The 25,407-nt window shown below is 62.8% G+C and overlaps 1 protein-coding gene across 6 annotated transcripts in view; it reads right to left on the bottom strand.

The window, feature by feature from the left end:
• HDAC4 (histone deacetylase 4) overlaps window positions 1–25,407 on the bottom strand; it is a 287,196-nt gene that overhangs the window by 38,326 nt on the left and 223,463 nt on the right. For 5 of the 6 annotated variants that reach the window (XR_012332891.1, XM_033859438.2, XM_033859439.2 and 2 more), the window contains 5 exons: window positions 24,102–24,340; window positions 15,754–15,993; window positions 12,756–12,942; window positions 9,582–9,715; window positions 6,832–6,952 (listed from right to left, as the gene is read on the bottom strand). Coding sequence is in view for 5 of the 6 variants with exons in the window: in XM_033859438.2 (XP_033715329.1) it covers window positions 6,832–6,952; window positions 9,582–9,715; window positions 12,756–12,942; window positions 15,754–15,993; window positions 24,102–24,340 (921 nt within the window). In the remaining variant the exon portion in view is untranslated. The remainder of the gene's footprint in view (window positions 1–6,831; window positions 6,953–9,581; window positions 9,716–12,755; window positions 12,943–15,753; window positions 15,994–24,101; window positions 24,341–25,407) is intronic. The other variant, XM_033859440.2, reaches the window with a different exon arrangement.

The raw sequence follows: 25,407 nt of genomic DNA, 5'->3' as shown, positions 1-25,407 counted from the left end.
GGGGTCTTTGGGGATATGACAGCAGCCCCCTCCCCATGTACAAGTGTTCCAAGGTCACTGGGACGGTGCACAGCTACGAAACCACACAGCCTTGAACCTGGCCGTCTAGGAAGGCCTGCCCGGGGCCCACGCTGCAGGCCCCGTCCCACGAGGCTCAGGCCTGCCTCGGTGACAAGAACGGGACCTGTCTTCTTCCTCAGTGTGATCCGGGTGCTGGTCGATGACTCGCCTAAAACCTGCCTGTCATGCAGGACCAGAGGGCGGCACAGCTGCCCAGCGCCCCCTCCCCGGGCTGGCGGAGTGTGAAGCCCAGGCTCCAGCTGGCCAACCCCACTTCAGGAGCTGCCCCCATCCGGGAGAGACTCTCTGTGCAGCCGGGCGCCCCTGCCCCGCTTCCACCTCACTCCCACTGCGACCCCCAGGCCTTTCCTGGCAGGTTCCACAGCCCAGCTTGGGAGTCTGCTTTCTGGACCTGGCAGAGCCGGGCCCGGTGCTGGGAGGGCTCACTCCCAACACTGCCCTCTCCCCAACCCGAGCACCAGCTCTGCTTGGGTGGCCGTGAGCTCCTCCCGGGGCCCCAGGAAAGAAGCAGGCCTTGGGTCACAGGGTCCGGATGGCTCACCAGGGGAGCAGCCCTGGTGAGGTCTGTGCCCGCCTCATCCCGGCTCCTGGCCTGGACCACACACTGTGGACCCTCCCCGTCATGCCCCACCCCCTCCGAGATGCCCGGACGGTGGGTCCTGCCCCGGGCCTGCCCTGCCTGCGCCCACGGCTCTCCTCCAGGTCACGCCCCCCCAGCCGCCTGCATCCCCGTCTTCTGACTGTGGTTCCCCTGCCGTGCCTTCTGACATCAGTTAAACTGATCCTCGCGGAGCCACGCAGCCTCTGGCCCCATCCCCGTGAGGCTGGGGGCATGCCTGCCTTCTCCTTGTGCCACGACTGCAGGGGAATCGGCGGGTGCGCAGGTGGGTGGAGGGGCCGGCGGGCAGGGAAGTGATGTCCACGGAGAGCAGCCCTGGGAGGGGCTTCCCAGGCCTGCCCTAAGCCCCCCGTGGGCGGTCCTGGGGCCGGAGGGACAGGGTGGGCTGCAGTGCATGGCGGGGGGCGGGGGAGAGGGGAGCCGGCACCACGCTGTCCTGCAACAGATTCACCCGATGGCCTGAATCAGGGAGGGCGGCACCAGCCCCCCGTGCCCCCATCGGCCCTGCCCTTGACACGCGGCAGTGGCTCTAGGTGACCACGGGCTGGGAATGGCTTCAAGATGGTTCTCGTAACACTAACTATTCCAGCACACAGGAACATGATGCTAGGGGTGTAAGAGCTTCCCCCCAAAGAATCCAAGCGCCCGTGTGAATCCATGTACATCCATCAGTGTGTGTGTAAATAGGAGTGAGAGGGGCTCTGCTGAGACTGGATTCCTGTGTTTGAAATTACAGACTGATGCATTAAAACCATACATCGCTTGAGTATTTTGATTTTGCTCGTTATCCGGCCAGGAAAGACCACAATAATAAAAAAGGGAGGATACCCTGAATTCGGACACAAGCCTGTGCTCGGATGGGCAGCAGGGAAACAGGGAAGCTGTCCTGGCCCAGAGCTCTGGAGCGGCCCAGCGGTGGCCTCTCCGCACAGCTGGTCTCCCCCCGGCCCCAGCCGCCTCGGCCGAGGCCCCAGTTGGTCAGCGAGTCCCTCCCCCACTGGCGTCCTGTGTTGCGGGGCCACCACTGCCTAGGCCAGGTCACAAAATGTTCAAGCCGAGAGACGGGGGTCTGACGCTTGAGGGGCACCCTTGCTCTCCCAGTCCTGGCAGGTTAGCTGACAGGCAGGCTGGGATGCCGACGGGCGCGGGGAAGATGCTGGCTTTCTTCCACCGCTCCTGCTGCTATGCTGTGAGCAGAGGGTCGCCTAGTAACCCTTCACCTGAGCTCGGAGAGGCACTCATGAGGTGCTCTGCAGCCCTGGGTCCACACTCCTCAGCCACCAGGCCAGGTTCCCTCCCCAGGTCGCTGCCGTCAGAAGATGAACCCTGACTTCCAGGAACACCTAAGGTGGTGAACAGGTAGCCCCCTGCAGCCCGGCCAAGCTGTGTCACTGCCCCACACTCACTACACAGGCCTCTTTGCACAAGGCTTGGAAATTTGTGGATTCAATTAAAAAGAGGAAGGGAGATCACCCAGTAGTGTTTAAACACCGAATCAGGGTACCGTTAACATCATCAACTCTCACCACGTCTGGAAAGCCAGACTGACGTAATGACGCTACAACAGTCATCAGAAATGTAAATAGGGCTCAAGTGGTAGGAAGGTATCTGCTTGGGCATCCCCACGGCAACGTGAGTAGACTTCACAACACAAAACTCAGTAGGAGAGAAAAAGGAAACAGAACGGGTTATAATACCATTATGGTAAATGGAACACACGCTCACAATACGCGTGTTTGTGACAACACACTTGGCTCATAAAAGAAACACTAAATACACTCCCGCGGCTGCCTATGGGCGGAGCGGCGTCTGAGATGGTGGACGAACACTTCAACAAAGAAGCCACGAGCGGCAGAGGGGCTTCCAGGAACGGAGATGCTGGATGAACTGAGGGGGACCCCCCATGTGGTCACGGACACGGCTTGGCGGGAGGAAAGCGCCGTCTCCTGGCTCACCCACCGGTTACTCTTCCCCAAGGACTCCCGGCTCCGGCGTCTCTCATTTCCGATCACCCGTCTTAAGCCTAGTTTGGCACCAGACTGGAAGCCTCACCCGTCCTCCTGGCGGGGGACCCGAGCCTCCGTGCCTGCAGGGAGACCATCCTCCCGTCGTCACCCGATCCCCTGCCCCCTGGAGCAGCGCACGCCCAGGAGACGGGCTTGCAGGACTCCTGGCGGGCTGACCAGGGGAGGGACATGGAGCGTGCGTGGACTCTGGGCCACACGGTGCGTTCAGGGGGAGGCCGGCTGCTCCCCGGGCTGAGGCCCCCGGACGCTCCTGGAGACTGCTGAGGCGGGGGCTACCGGTCCCGGGGCCCACGGGCAGCCCCTCCCGTGCGGGAGAACGGTCCAGGAGCCGGGCTCTGCGTTTCCTGGGGGATCCCGGGGCCCTGCCGGACGTGCCGGCCTGAAGACCCTGCACTTGGCCCACTTGGCCCCTCCCTCCGAGCCCGCTGACCTTCTCCCCCATCCACACCGTCCTCATCCTTGATGCCTCCTTTCCACAAAGCCCTGCCTGGGCCCAGGCCAGACCCCGTCCTCTGGGCCCGGCCGGCGCTCCGTCTCATTTCTGGACATTCTTGCTCCGATCCACCCCCCTCCCTGTGCCTTGGGCCCAGCCTCTGGGCTCTCCCGGGTGTCACCTGTCCTCCGGAGCCCTGGGCCCCTTTCTGGGGGCAGCCGGCTTAGACCTCCCTGCCCTCCCGAGTCCATGACTCTGGGTGCGGGGCCTGGGCACCCCCAACAAGCCCTCTCAGCTCAGAGGACACAGATGCGTTTTGGGGGCGCCAAGTGGAGGACGTTGTACACTCTGAAGAGTCTATTCCGTATCTGTGTCCAGTCTGCATCGTAGACGCCCCTCGGCCGAGGGAGAGAAGAGAGCAGCGTGCCCCCTTCCACGGGGAATGGGGACCCCCTCCTCGGGCCAGTCGCCCCCATACACCTCCTGGTTTCCTGTGTGTTATCCTAACCCACGTGGCCGAGCTTTGGAAAACCAAACTGAGTAGCAGGGACGAACCTCGCTGAGTGAGGACACAGGGCCCTTGGGGGGCAGCAGTTCCCGGGACAGGAGCCGGAGTGTCTACTTCCCTGGAGTCCATGTGTGTCTGCAGAGCAGGGCTCACAACAGCCAGGGCACCTGGCCGGGCCAGGGACCAGGCCTGGGACGTGGATGTCGGGGGAGCGGCTCTGGAGGTCTTCCTCGGCCCACTATGACCACCCCCACTCCTGGGGGTGGGCGAAGTGAGCCCCCAGCTGACCCAGGCAGCAGAGCCTGAGTGAGGAACAGGGGCTGCGTGGCCAAGACGAGAGGAGGCCCTGGGCAGGCTATCGCGGGCCCTGGTCTGGCCACCGTGGCGGTGTGGCTCGCTGGACACTTTGGTGGAGACAGCCCGACAGGAGGCTTCTCAGCCACACTGGTCCCGGCCGTCCTGGGGGCTTCCACACGGGGAACGGGCGGCCTCCTGACCTGCCTTCACCATCCTCGGGGGGGGGGCCTCTGTGACTGACATGGCTTCAGTGTTTTTGCCCCCCCAAATTCACATGTTGGAACCCTCACCCTCAATGTGATATTAGGAGGTGGGGCCTTCGGCAGGTGATTAAGCCGTAAAGATGGAGCCCTCATGAATGGGGTTAGTGCCCTTATAAAAGAGACCCGGGAGAGCTCCCTCACCCCTCCCACCATGAGGACCCAGCAAAAGGCACCGGCTGTGAACCGGCAAGAGGCCCTCACCCACCACGCTGGCACCCTGAGCTCGCATGTCCAGCCTCGGGGCAGGGAGCAAGCCTGGACGCGCCCTGATTCACCCTCATACTTGACCAAGTCTGGCTGGGTGAAAACTTCAGGCTGGAAAGAACCTTCCCCCAGAACGGGCCAGGCGCTGCACTGCTACCGAGGGGCCTGACGTCATCCTGGTTCCTGGCAGACCTGGTCCCCTCCCTGGAACATCGCAGCACCCTTGCATCTTGTCCCTGTGCTCTGAGATTTCCCAGCGGTGCTCCCTGGCAGGGTTCTCGCGGCCGGCGGCTGGTCCTCCGGTCCTGGGACCTTCTCGTGATCACCCCAGATGCTTTCCTTTCCTTTCCGTGTCCTCCGGAAGCCCCTGCTCCCTGGGCCCTGAGTGCGAGGAACGCTCCTTGGATTTTCTTCTTTTCTCCCGTCTCCTGGTTTCCAGCTCTGGTCACCTTCCTGCTCCACTTTCCGGGACCTTGACTCACCGTTCCTTCCAGCCCCAGGACTCGATTCTGTGACCATGTTTCACTTTCCTCTCTGTTCTGTTTCTTCCCTTCTCTATGACCCTTGCTCACGTTCTGTGGATGTGGAATCGCCCTCTTTAAGGATTTTAATGCTGTTCCTGGCTCCCTCTGCAGCGCCCCCTACGGTCCCCGCACCCACCCAGGAGTCTGGCCTCCGAGCTGCCGCTGAGCACCTTCCAAGGTGCCGATAGTCCTTGGTCTTCTGTTCGTGGCCCAGAGTGAGGACGTAAAGCCGGTGGAAGGTGCGGGGACACGGCGGGGACACGGCGGCCTTCTGAACCATCAGCACCACGTCAAGGACCGTAGGGGGCCATCTGCTGCGGGGCCCCTGATGACAGCTTCCTTTGGGCTAGTCAGTCCCTGAAGGAGGTCCCCATCTCTGCCCGGGGGTAAAGGTCAGTGTGCTGGGAGCCCAGCAGGGGCGGGGGGTGGTGGCCTCACCGTGCTCTGTGCCTGTGTCTGTCCCAGCCCAGGGACCCTGTGCCTTTCTGTCCAGGGCTGTGGGGTTGGCAGGACGTCGGGACGGAGGCCTCTCAGGCCCCTGTGGCCCGGTCCCCTGTCTGAGCCCCGCCTGTCCTGCACCCCGGGGCCAGGGTCCCTGCGGTCACTGTCCCTGGGCTGTCCGAGTCAGCAGGCGGAGCTGGGGGTGTCCGTCCCCGTGCCGCTCTGCAGCCCACTGCCTGGCACCGGCCGTCCAGCCCCGGGTCTCCTGCTCCTTCCCTGCCTCCCAGGTGCGAGGGTTTCTGTCTTTTAAAAGCCCTGTTGCTACACACGACCCCCACCCCCCCCAGGCCAGAGCCCAAGTGTCTCCTCGCGGCCTCCGCCACCCCAGCTCCCCGCTCTAGGGGGGCTCAGCGCCTACCGGGCGCACAGCAGAGGAGAAGACGTGCTCCCCGGGCGCACGAATGAGCGAAGGGGCGCATGAGTGCCCAGGGAGGGAGCACAGCCGCGCTGCAGGACCCCCAGGAGGGTCAAGCCGGTCCAGCGCAGGGCCGGGCACAGAGATGTGACCTTCGCAGCACCTGGCACGGAGACCAGAGGAAACAGCGCACAGCCCACCCCTTCCCCCGCCACATCTGGGCCCCAGCGGCTGTGATTCCTAGGCCCCTGCTGCCTGCTTTGGCTCGGCTCAGGGAGGAGCCCCAGGGGGCTTCTCTCCCCAGGCGGCAAAGGCAGGGATGGGGAAGGAAACCCACGGTTGGCGGCTGGGAAGCGGGGGAGGGAATTACTCAGCAGGGGTCCTGCCCGGAGGGGGGCGGGCGCCTGCGCCCGGGAGCCTGGGGGACCCTGCCCTTCTGTCAGACCCCCCCTGCCTTATGGGGAGACTCTCACCACCTCCCAAAGCAGAAGATGCCTGTTAGGAGGTTCCTTCCGTCAGGCCCAGGTCCCGCCCCCTCATCTGGGGGGGGCTGCCTGCCAAAGCCGAAGCCCCTGGCCCCCGGGGAGGAGGGGCCCGGTGTGGGGCGGGGGGCTCGGGTTGCCACGGTGCCCCCTCGAGCCTCGAAGAGCGTCCCCCAGACCGACTCCAGGCCCGGTGCGGGGTGGCCGGGTGGCCTCCAGCAACCCAGCTCTACTATTTGACATTCTGCAAAACCACTGGTTCTCAGCCCATTTTCTCCCCAAGACACCGGACACAAAGCAAGAAACCAACTGCCCACGTGAATGCTGAGCGTGGAAATCTCTCCTCCGGCCCCTCACCTGAGAGCCTGGCCCGGGCACCACGGAGAAGGGTCATCCCTGCCCCAGCTGCCCGCACAGAGCCTGGTGGGCGACACTCGCCTGTGCAGCGGGGGGCATGCAGGTGGGACGGCGGGGCCTCGGGCGAGGCCAGGGCTGGAAACAGCCTCGGCAGTAAAGGTAAAGAAGGTCTTGAAATACCTAGAAGTTTCTTACTGTCCAGTTTCTGCCTGTTGAGGGGGTTTGTGCCGTAGAGCAGGGCGTGCGCCTCTGAGTGCACCGTCTGCAGCTCCTCCAGGGTGGCCTTGCGTCCGCGGATGCACTGCGGGGACAGAACAAGACAGGACACTGCAGGGGTGAGCCTCAGCAGAAGACTGGCACCCAGGAGGAGATGAAACTCTGTACGGCACGAGCGCAAAATTACTCGGTTACTGTGGAATCCAAAGCAAACATCACCTGATGCGACATTTGAGAAATATTTAAGGAGTGTTTTACAGGGTTTGCACTTTAATTAAAACTTAGGAAAACGTTTTAAAAAAAGATAATTCCAGCCTTCAACGCGTTAACCTTCACAGTCACACACTGACTTGGCATCAAATTACTGCTTTGCTTTCCAACCGCCGGGGTCTGGTCTTAAAAGAGAGACGAGCTGCCTGGGGGTGGACCTGCTCTCAGGACGCGGGGGCCAGACCCCAGCTCCTTGGGCACCTCCGAGCCTTCCTGCGAGCCTGAGACGGCCCGCAGTCGTCTGACACCCCGATCTGCGTGTCCGTCTGCATTTTTCTTCGGTTTGGAAATTCCTCAGATTTGGATGCCTCGGCTACTTTCAGATGTTCTCCAGAAATTATCTTGAGCTGAGCCACATTTACTTAACCTTTGAGAAGGAGGCTGGTTTGTGAAGCGGGATTCCAGCTGACACTTCTTTATACTTTCCGAGGGCCAGAGCGACACAGGAAGAGCCAACAGGACCCTGGGGGCCCAGGGGGAGCCCGTGGGCTCGCCGGGCCGGACGCACCCCCGTGCAGGGGCAGGCCAGGAGCTGTGCTCCCCCCGGGAACCTCCAGGGAGGCCCCAGAACCGCTCCTAACGGTACAACAGGCCTCCCAGCGACGCCTGCCGATGCAGGAGCACAGGGCAGGGGAACCGGAGGCCGGCTGTGACCGAGGCTCTGCCGGCCTGGCCTCCTCCTCGTGGAGGGGCCACGAGGCCGCAGAGGAGGTTGCCCACCCCGTGGAGTGAGGGGCGCTGGCCGGGAGGCCTGGGCACCGGGGGGGTCGCCTGGTCCCTCTGCTTCTCCTCTGTCAGGGGCCCCTCCAACAACCCGTGTTCCCTCGGCCAAGGGAACATGTGTCACCCTCTGGACCTGCAGGTGCCCCGCATGGTGAGCGTCCCCGCATGTCGAGGGCATGCCTGGCCCTTCACCCCGGGTCTCCTCGGTACCCGGGGGCCCCTGCGGCCATCGGCGCTGGCCCTCAGTGCCAGGGGGCTGGACGAGCAGCTCGGTCTGCTCCCCTCGCCTCCGTCTCCTGCCTTGAAACTACCCTGGAGGCCCCAGGCCCGAGGGGACCCTCCTGGGGGCGAAGGAAGCGGCGCCTGGGAAGCGGGGGGTGGGGTGGGAGGGTGGGGGGCGGGGGGTGGTGGTGGTCCTGCAGCGGAGGAGGAGGGTGCGTCCGCCAGGGCGATGCTGCCCCCCAGTGGTGCAGCCTCACAGGATCCGGGAGCAGGTGCCCAGGGCTCCAGCCCACAACCTCGGGGTCCCCCTCCTCTCCAGAGGGACTCCAGGACAGGATTCTGGACCCAGGCCCCATGCTTTCCCCTCCAAACACCATGTATCGCCATAAACTGGCAGAGAGATGGGGTCACGCGGGACAACTGACCTCAACTCCTAAATACTGGCTTCTGGGGAAGGGGTCTGGATGGGGGGCAGAGTGGGGTTCGGGCCACGCCCGCCCTCCAGACGGGCTGCACTGGGCTGTGAAGGACGGACGCGGACGTTCTGCTCATCCACGGGGCTCTAGCTTTCCAGGGCCACCCTGCACCCCATCCCCGGCTTCACGGGGTTCCCAGTGTGTGGGCAGACAGCAGGCCCCCACTTGGTGGGCACGTGGGGGGCTGGCTGCCACTGTCCTAGAGGGCTCCTGGGAGGGGAGGCCACCTGCCCCGCTCCACGGATGACGATGCTGTGGCGCCCACGGCCTGGAGCTCCCCCCACCCCCTCCCCGTGCACCTGCACAAACGGTCCTCTGTTTCCTCTCACCCCAGAGCTCAAGACCCTCTTGATGGCCGCATGCCAGGAAATGTCTCTCCCCCATCAGAGGGCTGGAGGAGCCTCAACGGTCCTTCAGCAGAGCCTTCCTGTCCTCATGGGCCTGGGGCCACCGCAACCGTGGGTGGGCAGCGTGAGTCCCAGGCCCCGACGGGCCGGAACAGAGGCAGCTCAGCCCGCCTTGTCGGCAGGCAGCGTGGTCCCCTTGCCAGGTGGCTGGGACAGACGTGAGGGCCCGCGCTCAGAGGGGCAGAGGCAGGGGCAGTGCTGCGCTTGGGAACCAACGCCAAGCAGACCAGACCGGCCCGCGCACCCTCCCTGCCTCGGGGTCCGGAGGCTCCCCACACCCTGGGAGAGACTCTCGGAAAAAATCAAGTAAGAGAACTTCCAAGGGAAAGCCAACAGGATGACGGATCCCCCGGACCCCGCCCTTGCGGCAGAGGCCCTGGGACGGCCTGGCCGTGTGACCCGGGTGCTGACGGGGAGCCTGGCTAGGGGCTGGCTTCCCAGAGAACAGGAGCGTGCGAGAGGAGGTGCAGGACAGGAGAGCTCGGCATTCCTCCGGAAGCCAGGCCCGTGCGCCCGCCTGCAGGGCCCGTGTCCTCCCCCAGGCCTCCCCCGCTCAAGCCCTGGCTCACTCGGCCCGCGTGGGCCGCCTCCTTGCTGCCCACAGGGCGGGCCTCACCTCGCATCTGCCTCGAAGGCCGGTCTCCTGCAGCCGGGACCAGATGCTCTGGATGCGCCCGGCGTGCTCGGGGTGGCTGTTGGTGTTCCCACAGGTGCACTGGTGTTTCAGCATCAGCGTGTCGTACACGAGGCCTGCGGCAGAGGTGGAGGCGGCCACTGTCAGACGAGCCCTCGGGGTCCCGGGCAGCTGCCCCCGCCCACCGCCCGCTCACGGCACTCGCCAACGGTCAGAGTCCCCGCCACCCAGGGTGTGGAGGGAGCTGAGCGGCCTGCAGTGCGGGGGGCAGGCGGGGCAGGAAGAACCGAGAAGGCAGGTGGCCCGCCCCCAGGTCTCTCGGCTGTGAGCCCTGTGGCACTCACGTCCAGGGGACTGCGCTGACCCAGAAACAAGTGAGATTTGGGTCCAAAACTCGAGTCTCTCTGTCAGGGGACTTCTCTATCGAGCGGTTCAACCTTGTGGACTGAGATCTGTCCAAGGTTCTTGGGGCCCAGAGGCTCAGTTCTGCCCTCAGAACCTTGCAGAGCAGCTGGACAGGCGCGTGGAGCTCACATACGCGCTCGCACACACACACGGACGCAAGCGCATTTAAAATCACCCTAGAAACGGACGTAAATGGAGTCCAGGAACTCGCACTCACTCCCCAGCTCTGCACTCTCCACTTGGGACAGCGCTGGAAGCTGTTCAAGCCTGAGGGTGCCCAGCACAGAGCCGGCCCAGCGGCGGGGTCACCCTCAGGAGGGAGTGCCGCAGCCTCACCAGCCTGGGCTCCGCCGCAGGGAAGCGGTGGCCCTTCCAGCTGATCAAAGTGACTGATGTCACCTGGCAGCTGCGTGGAAGGTGGTGGAACCTGCATGTCTGGAGAAAGGGGGGGGGGGGCGGGTGGGTGTGGCCACCTTCAGCTTCCACCAGGAGCCTCCCCCCCTCCGTGCCATGCCCCTCCTGGGGCGGGGGGGGGGGTCAGCCCCTGGTGACATCTGCCAGGAGGCGGCCCTGTTGTCCCCGACACAGCACAGTCACACACCTCGTCTCCCAGGGTTGGGACAGTGGGAAGGTGGCTGGGTGAGTGGACGCCCTGGCAGCCACCGGCACCTGTCACTAACACCTGCTCGTTCAGGTGGAGAAGGGAGGGAGCGCCAGGCAAAGAGCAGGGGCCGCGGAGTCAGAGGCCCATGGCCGCTCCTTCTCCACGTCTGATGCTGCCAAGTGGAGGCATTAGCACCAGCCTCCGGGGGAACGAGCTTCGAGGTGAGCCTGTTCCTACAGGTCCAGCTGGACACGGCAGTGCCCGAGCCTCCCCGCTCAGTCTCTTAGAAGTTGGGCTAATGGGAGTCAGTCCCCTTGCATTGGAGGGATTCTGGGACCACCAGCAAAACTGAGCGGTGGGACAGGGGAGAGTGGGGTTGGACTTCTGGTAAAAAAAGCAGTAGGACAGGGGCAGGTTTACAGTCAGTGCGCTAACGAGGGTGTGCCTGGTAGCGCGTAACAGATGCACACACACGTCTGCGTGGACGGCACGGACGTATGTATGTGCACAGCTTAGAGGCCCATCAGTGCCACGACACGGCCACCCGCCCCTCCACAGCATCGTCGTGGTGATAAAATCGCCTCCTGACGTTTACTGGCCACGAGGCCAGGAACTTCAAGGTGATGCCACTGTCATCCCCTTTCACAGACGGGAAACGGCAGCAGAGCCGGCCTGCAGAGTGAGCGGGGAGCGGCCAGCATGCTGGGCAGACGCGCGTGGGCTCGGAAGACGCCAAGAATGGCCGACAGCAGTGCAGGGGCCCCAGAGTCCTGGCTTCGTAAAATGCACAACGTCTGTGTCTACCTGTCTGCCTGGCTACGTGCAGAAACAACCCAGGAGATGTGACCTGAACGCTGACAATGGTTCCTCCGGGGGGCAGGGTTGGGGCACCCATTAGCTTCTCAGGTTTCCATCACATGTCCTTTTTTTTTTTTTTTTAAGTATTTATTTATTTATTTGGCAGCGCCGGTCCTTAGTTGCAGCACGTGGGATCTTAGTTCCCTGACCGAGGATAGAACCCTGGGCCCCTGCCTTGGGAGCACGGTGTCTTAGCCACTGGACCGCTAGGGAACTCCCATGTGTGCTTTCTTACAGTGAATATGCGCTGTTTTATACATTAAAAAAAAAACTGATAACGAAGACAAACTAAGGAGGTCCATCAACAGAGCAGGGTCCAGCGGCCGGGCCACTGCTGGTGACGTCATGCCGGCCCGCAGGCTCCCTGGTGGGACCGCTGACCGCCCGGGGGCACATCTGACACGGGAGCGTTTCCACTGTGGTCCTGGGGTCTGTCACGGGAGCTGCGCCCTTCTAACAATGGACCTACCTCAGCCAATGGCCAGGGCCTCACACTTTAAAGAGTCACCTGCTGATCCTATTGGTGATACTTGGCAGTTTTCTGGTTTTCCTTCTGAAAAGCAAGAACTTAACTTCTGGAGATACTGACTATGAAACTTTTCCCTGAATGTGAGCAGTATCCTGAGACCTGACAGAGAGAACACGGCCACGTCTGCACATCCCAGTGTGCAGAAAAACTGGGTGTTTTATGAGAACTGTTTGGAGGAGGATGAAACTGTTGTGTATTTAGATAACTTTACCTTAACGTGCCACCAAGAAGAAACATCCAATGAGTTAGATGAGAACAGTGTGAGGCACTATCCCGGCCACCCTCCCGTCCCAGGCGGGGTGGGGCAGGGTGGAGGCTGCCCCGGGAGCAGCCTCGGCCCGACAGAGGCCAGTGCCTCAGACCCTGGTGGATGCCTCACTTGGCTACCGTTCTCAGCCCTGACTTGCGGGGAGCGCCCTTCAGGCAGAGGCAGAGGGTCCTGCCCGCAGACTTCTCCCCGGCCGGGCGGGGCAGCGAGGCAGCACAGGTGGAGGACAGCTCGGTGCAGAGAGCAAGCGTCCAGGGCTGGCCGAGCCCTGCTCTCACGCGATGCGCAAACACCGCACGGGGTCACCTGGGCCTCACAGGCGAGGTCCTGGCCGAGCACTCAGTTCGAGGTCGGGAAGGATGAGAAAGGGCAAGGTCGCTGCCCTGCTGACCGCGGACAGGAAGCCGCCCGGCCCGCGCAGGCCCCGCAGTGGCGCCTCCCGCCCCCTCACGTCTGCCCGGGCCACAGCCCCGACCCCCTGCCCCACGTTACCTGTGGTGAACCGCGGCTTGGTCGGGGGCTCCTGCACAGACATGGGGAAGGTGGCGGACGCGGGGGAGGACTGCGCTCGGGACAGAGGCCGGTGGCCGCCGAAGGACACGGGGATGCCGGCCGCCTCCATTGACGCCTGGTAGCTCCTCAGCTGGTGGACCCGTTGCTGCTCCAGGAGGAGGGCTTGCTGGGGGAGAGGAGACAAGAGCCATTTTTGTTGCTTCCAGGCAGCTCCTGCCCCTGGCTGGAGGGCTACGTGTGTCCCCTCCTCCCAAGTCGCTCATCCACCCGGCCCTTGGCCCTCGGGTGGCACCGGGTGGACAGCCTGCGCTGGCCCCGACCAGACCGGACATCCCCGTGGGAAGACAGACCATCAGCGGAGACGCCCGGCGAGTCCGGTCAGGGCTGACAGGGAGGCCCGGCCCAGCCGGGGGGCCGCGGGGGGTCCCTGAGGAGGTGGCACCCAGGGAGGCAGGGCGGCCGGGCAGAGGGTGCTCGGGGCGGGGCTCGGAGGTGTGAAGAAAGGCACTGGCGCAGGAAGCCACGCCGACGGGGCTCGACAGCACTCCCGGCCAGTCTGGTTTCGACCAGGACCACTTGGTCTGCACGCCAGAAACTTGGATGAAAAGCACATCATGGCGGAAATGCGACTTCTTCTCCATCCCCGACCTCTTCCCTCTCCTGGTCTCACACGTCCTCATGCCAGGACGGGAAGGACGGCTGAGGCAGAGACGGCCAGGGCCCAGCCGTCTGGGCGTCAGGGCCGGGGGGTGTGGGTGCACCTCTCCGAGGCCTGGACCCAGAGCGCAATCCCCCGGACCCCACTTTAGCCAAAAATAACCAGAGTAAAAGTGGGTGGGTTAAACACACACTTTACAAGCTCCTTTTTCACAGAAGGTATCTTCCATGTGAAGAACGGGCTTCTGTGAGAATGCCAAAAGGTCCGAAAGCGGGAAGTTTGCAAACCAAAGGGCCTCCGCCGGATGAGACTCTAGGGCTCGGAAGCAGGGAGCCACAGCCCCTCTGCTGAAGCTGGACAGAACCCCCCATCACCCCTTCCCTGCTCTGGACTCTGAGCCAGCGGACAAGCACACACAGGAAGACGCCACGGGGACCGTGGGCTGCGCGGGAGAGAGGCGCTGCGCCCACGGGGAGGTGGGTGCTGGATCTGGGGTGGAGTCAGGGGAGAGGTGGAGGTACCAGCGGTGCGGGCGGCCGCCCAGCCCCTGCCAGAAGCGCGGGGAGCGGGGGCTTCCTCCCCGGGCGGCCACGGAGGGGAGGGCAGGACACCCTGTTCAGAGGTGCTGGAGAAAGCAGGGCTCCTGGGCGACTGCAGGCTCCACGGCCAGCCCTGCCCTTGTTCCTGGGGGAAACGCTGTCCTTTGGGAAGCGCGGGCCCCGGTGAGCAGCAGACCCCCTGGACGAGGGCCCATGGCTGTGCCGCGGCCCTGGGGGCGGCCTCTGTCCGGGCTCCTGACCTCCTGCCTTTAGGAAGCAGAGTGGAGAGGAGAGAGCCCGGAGCCCCTCCCAGGCGCTTCCTCCCCTTCTGCTGACGGGGCGCCCAGTCTCTCCAGATACGAGCCGCCTACAGAACGTGGTGCCCGTCTTAAGCTGAGACCTGCACGTTGTTGCGTGTGCACCAAGCTCCCCCGAGAGGGGCTCTGCTTGTGGTTCCCCAAAGCACACAGAAAGCAGGCGTTTCTGATAACTGTCTCAGGCTTGGAGTACAACGAGGATAATTTTCCTTACTGAACGCTGGCCACTTTATCATTGACAAGACACTAGCCCTAAAAAATTGTCGCAACGCCTTCCAATTTCATACGAGCGTACGAACAGCAAGCTGAATTCCAGTTATAATGAGAGGCTGGCTTCCTTCAAAAACGTGCGAGGCCCACGCCCCCCAGCACGGGAACAAGGCCCCAGCTCAGGCCCCGTCACCTGCAGGAGTCTGCACAGCACAAAAGACAGCGGCTTCCTCCTCCTGGGACCTCCCTGTTTTCATTAAGCGTTGGTTCCCGTGCACTTTGCAGAGTGGTGTTTAGCGCTGAGGCTGTGGCCCGAGACAGGAGACCGGCTGCCCTCCGAATGACAAATAAGAAAAGCAACACAGCGCCAGCCACCCGCGGTGCCCGCCCTGGCGTGTGGAGCCCGCAGAGAGGGCTGAGCTGCGGCCTGTGCGGGGTCTCCAGAGAAACCTACGAGCTAATCCTGTGTGTCACCTCCCGCCCCAGTCCAGATGCCCCCGGGTGGGCAGACGAGCAGCAGAGGCGCCTGGCCTGGGCTGCCGGGCCAGAGGAGGAGCTTGGCTGGGCAGCCGGCACCAGGGCCAGCAAGGAGGGGGTGGGCAAGCCGGGGCCCTGCACCTCAGGTGCTGAGCTCCAGTATCGATGAAGGACACGACTAGATATTACAGTCCACTCCTCAAATGCCCTGGGCCGGATTCCGACCTGCTGGCCGGCCGTGCTAGCGTTTCCCGGACCTGGCAGTTTTCCTTTTCACTCAAAGTCAATGGATCATCCCTCAGATTTAGTCATCAGTCTTGTGAGTTTGTTCATTGCATGTCAGTGCCAGGGAACCCGACCCGCTCTGGATACCCGGGCCAGGCTGCTGTGCTGCACCTGTAAGGCTGGTCGCTGGTGGCTTCTTGGCCCCCGAGGTCCTGGCTCCTGATCAGATGCCACCTAGCTTTCTGATCAGTTAACAAACCAGCCTCCCTCCCCACGTTTATGCTGATCCCACCAGCACGTGCATCCGTGTTCAGCTGCAGCCTGTGAACCTGAAGGAAAAGCATCCCTAAGGAGTTCAGGGCCTGTGCTTAGCCGGAAAGCAGGCGCATAAGTGCCCACAGCGGGCAAAGGGCCAGCGTCCCTGGGGGTGACCCACTATAACACAGACGTCGCACCACACCTCCCTCCCGCATCGCCAGGGAGACGGGGCCTGGGCGGTGGGTGTGGGGGAGGGCACCGCCCCCGGGGCCCGGCCCTGCTCAGCGGGTCACCTGTCTGAACAGCAGCTCCTGCTCGGTGGGCTGCCGCTGGCCCGGCGCCACGTCGTCCTCATCGCTCTCGACGGGCTCCTGCTTCACCTGCACCCCGGCCAGCGTGTGCGCCTCCTTCGGCCCTGGGGGCCGGTCCAGGAACGGCTCCTCCAGGAGGGCCTGGTGCTCGCGCAGCTCCTCCTCGGTCTCCTCGGGGTGGCTCTCGGGCTGCCGGGCCGGCTCGCTCGCTTTGGGGATGATCTGCAGCACAGAGGGTGGGGACGGAGCTCGTGTGACGTGGGGCGAGCGAGATCGCGGGACAGGAGAAGGCTGGTCACGAAGCCCACACCTCAGAAACACGGTCCAGCCTCTGAGGGCGCCGGCACACGCACACACACGTACGTACGCACGCGCACACGCACACGCACACACAAAGCCCACACCTCAGAAACACAGGGGCCAACCTCTGAGGGCACTGTTACACACACACACACACACACGTACGTGCACACACACACGCGCACACGCACACACAAAGCCCACACCTCAGAAACACAGGGGCCAACCTCTGAGGGCACTGTTACACACACACACACACACACACGTACGTGCACACACACACGTGCACACGCACACGTGCACACGCACACACAAAGCCCACACCTCAGAAACACGGGCCAACCTGAGGACGCTGTTACACACACATGCACGCACGCACACTCACGCACAGACGTGCACACACGCGCGCACACACACACACACACACACTCACGGGTGCCAGGTGCTGTCCGAGGTGCTGAGAAAGGACACAGCCCGGCATTTGGTACCTGCTCTTAAGCACATGTGTGCCTGGCACAGCGAAGCGCAATGCAAGTTACAGGTGTGGACCCACGTCCACACCTGGGCGTGAAGAGGGAGGCCTCCTTCCTTCGTGGTCACAGCTGCTGGGAGAAACCTCGCCCGTGCCCCTCCCCTGCCACCTCAAGAACACGCGCGTCCCAGACGCCGTGATGACCCTGCCTGCCAGCCCCCGACGGGGCACACGTGGCTCCCCTGCTCTCCCCTGGCCTCTGCGCCCACTCACGCCTCGCTGTCCGGTCTGCCCTGGGCCTGCTGCCTGGACACCACGCTCCTCAGCAGCGCGGTCCTTTCCCTGCTGACGGTCCCACACGCAGGTAACCCCCAGATGCAGGTGCCCGGCCCAGGCCTCGCTCCTCATCCCCAGACCTACCGCCCGACGGCCTGGTACGCATCCTGGCTCAGCACAGACACCCGGGGCACCGGCTCTCGCTGGCCCTCCCCCTTCCGTGCCTGCCCAGCACTGCCCATCTCACGTCTCTGGAGAGCACACTTCTCTCCATCCTCACGCTCTGCTCCCGTCCTGCACCGGGCAGCCTGCATCTCCTGCTAGATCACAGCCACGGCCTTCTGAGGCCCCTGTCCCGTCCACCTCGTGTGGCAGTGACAGTGGGCGCTCAACGTGCCACCACCCTGCCTGAGCCCCTGCAACTCTTCCTCTCGTCCATACTTTGCTCCTCTGCCGTCGGCCCTGCTCACTCTCCCCTCCAACCACGCCATGGCCGTCCTGACATCACTGCAGTTTCCTCCCGACGGGCTCCTCACGGCTTCCCTCCCTCCCGGACGCCCCTGGGCTGACGCCTCGACACCCCTTAGACCTCCAGTCTTCTCCGGGAGGCGTCCTTTGGCCTTCCGGGTGGGGGCTGGGTGATGCTCGCCTGCGTCCGCACCCCCAGGCTCTTCCAGCCACAGGAGTCATTGCAGCTCTGCAGCTGCCGTTTACACGGCCGCCTGACCTGCAGCCTGCAGTTCAGGTGAGGGTAGGGGCCACTGCTGACTTACCCACGGGGCACGTGGTAATTATCCATTAAACGTTCACCTGAACGACTGGGTAAGTGAATGAGCCGTCCAGGGAGTGGGAGGGTCAAGGTGGAAAGTGAGCAAGGCCAGCAAGGCCAGCACACCGGGGGCTGCAGGACAGCAAGGGCCGGCCCGACGGGGACGAGGTGGGGACCTGGCCCGGCGTGCGGGGGACCAGCAGACGTGCAGCCCAGAAGTAGGCGCTGTGGTCGGCCGGCCCGCCAGGGCCTGGGAGGACAAGGGCCTGCCCTAGCTGCTGCGACGTGGGGGAAGGACAGGGCCATGCAGCAGCAAGGGGGCAGCATGTCCAGGCCCGGGACACCGCAGAGGGAGGGCCGTCCAGGATGGCGCCTTGGGTCTTGGGTGACGAGGCTGCCGCCCCGGGCACGGGGGCCAGAAGACAGACAGGTGCTGGGGGCACAGAGGTCTCGGCCGTACCCGGCCTGAGGGGAAGTGGTGAGCTGGGAGGAAGCTGAGAGAGAGGAACAGACGCGGGGGCCCCTCCTCTGAGGCGGGGGCCCCTCCTCTGACGCGGGGGCCCCTCCTCTGACGCGGGGACCCTCCTCTGACGCGGGGACTCGGGCACGAGGAATGTCTCAGAGCAAATTAATACCTGAACTGCTTGACTTTCTGTAAACTGTGGAAGAACGTGCCCCAAATTTCAAAGCCCCCGGCCTGAAGGTCGCTCTCCACGCACGATCCGTCCATTCGCTGTGGGGCAGATGTGACTGGTGTCGGGGCTTTAAGGAGACGCGAAGCTCTCGAAAGCCCGTTTAGGTCCCTGCCATGCGAGAGACCTGCCCTGCAGGGGAGAACGAATCTTGCCACCACTCCTGACTCTGTTTCTAGAAGGAAACCGAGGTCTTCAAGGAAGCCTAATGTTTTCTCGTCCTGGGCGTTTGTATTTTAAAAAGTCCTTACAGAGCCGCCTGTGCCCTCACCCACACCTGGATGCAGTGAAGCCTGGCCCACGAGGGATGGATTTGGGACACCTGAGCCAGTGCTGGTATTCCATTAGCTTGTAACCAGCCAGGGGTCAGCTGTACCCGGCGGGTACCAGGGCTCAGCCCCAGAGGAAGACTGAGCTATAGATGCCCTCCTCAGCACCTGCCTTACTTTGCTGAGAAAACAGAGTTTTGACTGGGCTAGGGGTTTCTTTTATGTGATCATCCCCTAAGTTGTCTGTAATGAACACTGTAAAGGAAAGCAACCTATGAAAGCCAAGCCGTGGGAACCCCAGGCCCTTTCTTTACACCTGCCCATGGCAGCTTCTCATCAGAGAGTCCCAGTCCAGCCGGAACAAGGTGGCCACAGCTCCGGGAGCAGGTCAGCGCCGCTTCAGTGGAAGGCGATGGGGTGTGAGTGGAGAGGAAGCCGGGGCGGCGGGGTGCTGGCTGGCAGACAGGCTCAAAACTCTAGTAAACAATCCGGCAACCTCACATCCAGGTGCTTCGACAGATTTCTCACCGCGGTTCATCAAAAAAAAAAAAGTGTTCTGAAAGTCTGTTTCTGATGATTTTGAGATCTGTCAATCCCGCCTGCTTCCCACACACCTGGAGTCCGCGAGGCCCCATGATGAACTTCGTGCCTGGACAGAGTCCACTCGGGGCCAGACTGTGCCTGCCCCCCCCCGCCTGCCCCTCCACTGGGGTGGGTTGAGGCATGGAGGACCCATCTCTGCCAGAAGAGGGCGCTGGGCCTCTCCCAGGCACGGCATGTCCGCAGGCGCCCTGAAACCTCAGCAAATGGCATTATAAGCCTTGGCTTTAGGACCCACGGGGTCAAAGCTCTCTAGTTTCCGCTGTCCCCCAGGGCCTGGCGCAGAGTCTGATAGGTAACAGGGTGGGCTTTGTGGGAGGTTTATTGAGCGTGGGGCCTGAGAAGGTGGCTGGGGAACAGACCCGGTGAGAGGACGCCACGGCAGAGGGATGGGGAGGGAAACAGGAAGGGGGGACAGCAGCCAGGATGGATATGGGAGTGGCCAAGGCTCCTTGCGATGCGCTGGAGGGCAAGAGTGTGAAAGAATTGGCAACAATGGACAGCGCGGTGGAGGTCAGGGAGAGGGACACGGGGACAGGGACGGGGGAGTGGACAGCAGGGGGCGGGCATGGGGCTGGGGGCTCCCAACACCATGGACTTCACCCTCCAGATGAAGGTCCCGGAGGTGCTTTCTCAGAGCGGGTGGCAACCTCCTCTCCGCTCCGTGGAAAGATCCCAAAGGGTCAGGGGACTGCCTGCGGGGAAATGACCCTTGGGGGCTCAGCCAGGAGGGGGCCGAAGGTCAGCAGAGAGGTGGGTCCCGGCACAGTGAGGGGAGGGCGGGGCAGATGGAAAACGGAAGCGGGGAGCACAGATGCTCCAGGCCAGGCTCGCGGAGGGAGCCCGGGCGGCTGAGGGCCGGGGAGTGGGGACTTCGGGGGAGGTGGGGACGCCACGTGGACAGAGGGGGCAGGAGAGAGGCTCCCGCAGGGGAGGCCGAGGGGGAGGGCGGGGCCCCTGCAGGGGACTTGGAGAAGCAAGGTCTCTGTCGGGAGGGAGGCCGCGGCGCCGTGGCCCGAGGGTGGCCTGCAGGGGGGTCACCCGGAAGCTGCGCCTGGTCCTCAGGACGCCAGGCCTGCTCCAGGCCCTACGGCAGGCGGCCCCTGAGTGGGTAAGTATATCCGGGGACGCAGTGGAGGTGGAGGCCCCGGGAGCAGTGACGGAAGGGTAGAGGGTCCTCGTCGTCCGGGAGGAAACGGGGTTGTGACAAAGCTGAGAGCATGATCACCGAGAAGACGAGGAGAGCAGCCACGGGAAGGTGCACTGTGGACAGAAGCTCAATCCTCGCTCTCTTCCAGCACTTTCCTTTCAAATCCAAAACTTCAGCGCGGTTTCGAGAACAGTGCAAGACCCTTCACATGCCCTTGGCCTGGACATCAGCAGACGGCGGCCATGGAAACAGGCAGAGGCCGCCTGTCCTTCTGCTGACCTACGGCCGGCTGGCGGGCTGCCGGACCCAGCCGGCAGACGTGTCAGCACGACGCTCTCCCCAGAACCCCAGGGAAACCGTCCACCATGGGGCTTTGAGGGACGGGCTTAGCAGCCGTATCTGCCGTATCTGCTGTGTCCCACAGATGAATTCAGTGCCCGTGCCCACTGTGTGTTGCGTGTGAACTTAGTAGCTGTGTATGACCCTGCTGACCTGTATTTACGTTTCCTCCATTGTTCCAATAACACCACTCGTGGCCTCTTTGGTCTGATTTGAGTCCAGCTGCAGGCGAAACTTTGTCTTCAGGTGTCCTGTACGAGGATGACATTTCGGGAGAGTCCACGTACTCTGTAAAGTGCCCTGGAGGTGGAGGAGGGCTGCCCCCTCAGGAGAGACGTGGGCGGTGCCCCCCGCGGAGCCCGCGGGGCCCTCGGGTCGGGCGTGTGTCCGTGGCGTGGAGCCGGGCCGTCAGGGGTTGGGGTGGTGTGATCGTGTTGCCTGTGGACGTCACTCGAGGTCTGTGGGCTGTGTTCTACTTCGTTCCATGAACGATGGGCAGAGGGGTTCAAGGGCTGGATGCGCAAGCCTCAGAGGTTTCCACGTGCGTCCTCTGGCCCGTGTGGGGGGTTCCTGCCCCCAGCCCGGGCACACCCGCCCTCGCCTCCCAGGCCGGCCTGGGTGAGGAGTGTCCCCACCCTTCCCCCTGCAGCTTCACTGTCAGGGATCCCAGGGGCACGACCCCCATCCCTGCAGCCCGTCCTGGCAGGGCCTGGCAGGATGCAGCACCTCTCGGGGGGCGGAAACTCCACACTGGGGTGGGGGGAGGGCTGTCCCTACGTGGTGGCCTCCCTGTGACGCCGAGGGGCCTGCCACACACCCGCCAGGGGTCTTCTCTCAGCAGTGACACCAGTGTGTGTGCAGCCAGTCTCCTTGGGCCACGGCCTGTTTCTCTCCCTGTCCATCTGTGAAACGCAGCTCTGCACCCACAGGTTGGGCCGGTCACTCAGCAGATCTGGCTCCGTGAGAGGAAGGAAGGCTCGCCGCGAGTGAGTGCGACAGCGGAGATATCGGCGGTGATGCCGCAGCAGACGGGACAAATGCATCAGCTCTGTCTCCCAAAGACCCTTAGGATCTCGGGAGCACCCTCTCATCGATTAAACGAGAACAGACGTAAGCCATGTTCATAACAAGAAGCTTCTAAAAGCCAGACTAGAGTTCGGGGCCCAGACCTAACTGGTGAGCAGGCCATATTTAAAGGTCGTTGGATACACTCACCATTAGACACCCAAACAAACGAGGCCCCGTTTTCGTATTCACAGTGGAGGCTGAACAAGCAGTGAAGCACGCGAGGAATGGCGGCCATCCCGGCGCACGCTGGCCAGGGCTGCAGGGAGCCGCTCGGGGGCCGTCAGGGTACGAGCCCCCGGAGATGAAGGGCAGAAATGTCAGTGCTGGCGGTACTAGATATGACTGTCAGCTCCCTGAGCATCCCGGGAGAACAGCGTACAAACACTTCAGTCAACTGTCGTTCGCTACGGCAAGTCAATCACAGAACAAAACCCAGGGGATCAGCCAGCTTCTAACTCCCTCTGTGAAGGAGGCACCGCACACGGACAGGTGCTTCCTGTCTCCCCTAAACCTCCTACCCATCCATCACTCGGTCAGTGACGTAGTACAATAAGAAGCCGGTTGGGGGCTTCCCTGGTGGTGCAGTGGTTGAGAGTTCGCCTACCGATGCAGGGGACGCTGGTTCGTGCCCCGGTCCGGGAGGATCCCACATGCCACGGAGCGGCTGGGCCCGTGAGCCATGGCCGCTGAGCCTGCGCGTCCGGAGCCTGTGCTCCGCAACGGGAGAGGCCACAACAGTGAGAGGCCCGCGTACCGCACAAAAAAAAAAAAAAAAAAAGAAGCCCGTCGGTATTAGGAAGGTGCCGTGAAGTGCCTTTGACGCTTCTGACACTTGGCGATGCCCCGCTCGCCCACCCTGATCAGGGGCCTTTCCTGCCTGAGTGGGGGGCTGGCTTCAGTGGCCCCTCCCACTACTGACACCTCCCTGTGCTGCCTGGTAGGAAAGCCCGCGCAGCCAGGGGGGCTCCGGGGCAGGGCTGGTGAGCCTGTGTCCCAGCACCTGGTGGGCGGCAGGGGTCTGGGCTTGGCCTGCCCTGAGCGTCTGGCCTCATCCCTGGAGAGGGCGGGGTCCCTCCTCACCTCTCCACCTTGCACCTGCCGGGCACCTCACCTGCCGGGCACCTAGACACATGACCCTTCCCTCGTCCCTAGGCCCCTCCCATCCCTGACCCTTCCATCCCCCAGGGAAGCAGACAGAGGCCTATGCGCACCTGACAAGTGGAGCACAGGTGACCCACCCGAACAGGGGAAATGACGGGTGAGCTTTCACGGGAAGCAGACACGTCCATAATCAGGGCTCGCTGCCCCCAACCCACCAGCGTTCTCATGTTTCCTTCAGAAAATGCCCAAAGTTGCCTCCTATCACCTCAACCTCTTACTTTTTTAACAGCTTTATTGAGATGTAATTCATATAGCATAAAGTTCGCGCCCTTTACATTGTATAACGCAGTGGTTCTTCGTATATTTACAGAGTTATGCAACCGTCCCCATAAGCTGCTCTTAGAACGTTTCCACGCTCTCATAAAGAAGCGTCGCACCCCCAGCCCCTGGTGACCACCAAGCTACTTCTGTCTACGGGTCTGCCTGTTCTGGACGTTTCACGTGAATGCAATCACACACCATGTGTTTATCAGTCTTTTGTGCCTGGCCTTTTTCACTCAGCACCACGTTTTGGGGGTTTACCCACGTGTGGCCTGTGTCAGTGCTTCTTCCCTCTTTGTGGCTGAGCAACGTCCCGTCGTATGGACATGCCACTCTGTTTATCACGCACCATGCGATGGGCATGGGGGCTGCCCCCTGCCCACCCATCCGGAGCAGCGCTGCTGTGAGTGCTTGTGGCCAGGCCCTCGCCCTGAGTTCTCCCGGACAGATGCCCCCGAGCTGCCAGGCAACGTGGTCGCTCCACGGTTAACCTTCGGGGGAACCGCTGGACCACGTTCCGAAGTGGTTCGTCTCCTCTGACAGAAAGAGGCTTCACTTCGAATGTAAGCATTAGAAACAAGCCACTCAGAGCTGCTGCCCCTCCGTCCCCATAACCAGCAGGGCCCCACTAGCCTTGCCGCTGCTTCCCGCCGAAAGGGGGTCCCGAGTGACCGTCCAGACCGTGGAGGGATGCAGACCTCTGGGCGGGAGCCCTTCCGACGAGGCTGCTGCAACAGGCGGGCAGGGCACGAGTGCCGAGGGGCTCAGAACCCGTGCTTTGGGGGCCCCGTGCCTCCGCTGGGGCCTCTCTGCTGCGGGTCTGCTTAAGAGGGTTAAGTGCCCTTAAGAGACCCCAGAGAACCGTGCAGGCCAAGTAGAATAACCCCCCGGGAAAGAGACGCTTCGCACGCACAGCGCGCTGCAGCCGCGCCCAAGCCCGCAGGCCCCACCGCCCGCCGCAGCCCGGCCTCACCTTGCTGAGGTGCAGCTGCGGCTGCTGCAAGTGCTGCTTGTGCTTCTCCAGGAACTGCTGATGCTGCTGCTGGACCACCAGGTGCTGCAGTGCCTGCGCGCTCTGGGGCAGCGGCGCCGACTGCGTGCGGCCCAGCGGGCGGTGCTGCCGCAGCTTGTGCACCGACGGGGACACGCGCTCCGCCCCCACCAGGGGCTGCGCGTGCAGGGGCAGCGCTCCCAGGCCTGCAAGATAGCGGTCTGAAGAGAACACAGGGGGGAGAGGCAGCAGAGGGGAGGGGAGAGGGCCGTTGAGTGACTGTCGGAGGCCGACCGGTCCGGCACCGCCTCCCTGCAGCCCGCCGGGCCTGCTCTAAGCTTGGGCTTCAGGGCAGAGGCCTTCCATCATCTGGTCCCCGGACACCCAGGTCCAGGCCGTAAACGAGAATGGTCCCGGCACAAACGCCCGCAGAGGGGCCCCGATCCGGCTGAGGAAGGGGCCAGGGTTCTGGTGGCTCCAGAGTGTCCTGGAAGAGCAGGCTCCCCCACCGACAGCCCACAGAACCAGGGTCTGAGGATCGGTGGTCCCTAGGGATCAAACCATCCTAAAGTTCTCTTAAAGCATAGATTTTATACACACAGAGGGCATTAACACTTTAAAAAATCCTGATGCACATTGCCAAAATCTCTTTCTATGAATTTCTGGAAAGCTTTTGCTACCAGCTGATAGGAAAAGGGCAGCTTGGCTGTACCCGTGCCTGGACTAAGTTTTTCAGTTAAGAATCTATATTGACGGGACAGGGTCTTGTTTGAATCTGTGTTTGAATCTTGTTTTAAAATGCAACCTCTTCACGCAAAACCCAGGAAGGTAAACGTTTTTCCTCCTGTATTCCTTTGTATTCCAACCATCGGTATTTTTTTTTTAATGAGTTTTTATTGATTTTTATTTATTTATTTTTGGCCGTGTTGGGTCTTTGTTGCTGTGCGCGGGCTTTCTCTAGTTGCGGCGAGCGGGGGCTACTCTTTGCTGCGGTGCACGGGCTTCTCACTGCGGTGGCTTCTCTTGTTGCACAGCATGGGTTCTAGGGCACATGGGCTTCAGTAGTTGTGGCGCATGTGCTCAGTAGTTGTGGCGCACGGGCTTAGTTGCTCTGCGGCATGTGGGATCTTCCCGGACCAGGGCTCGAACCCATGTTCCCTGCATTGGCAGGCAGATTCTTAACCACTGCGCCACCAGGGAAGTCCCAGTATTTTTTTCTTTCACAAATTGTTGGTTTAGATAGTTTACCATTTTTCCCCAGTTCCATGGGCAAAAGGGTATAACAAAC

Source organism: Tursiops truncatus, chromosome 7, assembly GCF_011762595.2.
Source record: "Tursiops truncatus isolate mTurTru1 chromosome 7, mTurTru1.mat.Y, whole genome shotgun sequence".
In the NCBI taxonomy this organism is placed as follows: domain Eukaryota; kingdom Metazoa; phylum Chordata; class Mammalia; order Artiodactyla; family Delphinidae; genus Tursiops; species Tursiops truncatus.
Note: the sequence above shows the minus strand (reverse complement) of the source record. Positions and strands in the feature narration are given on the sequence as shown.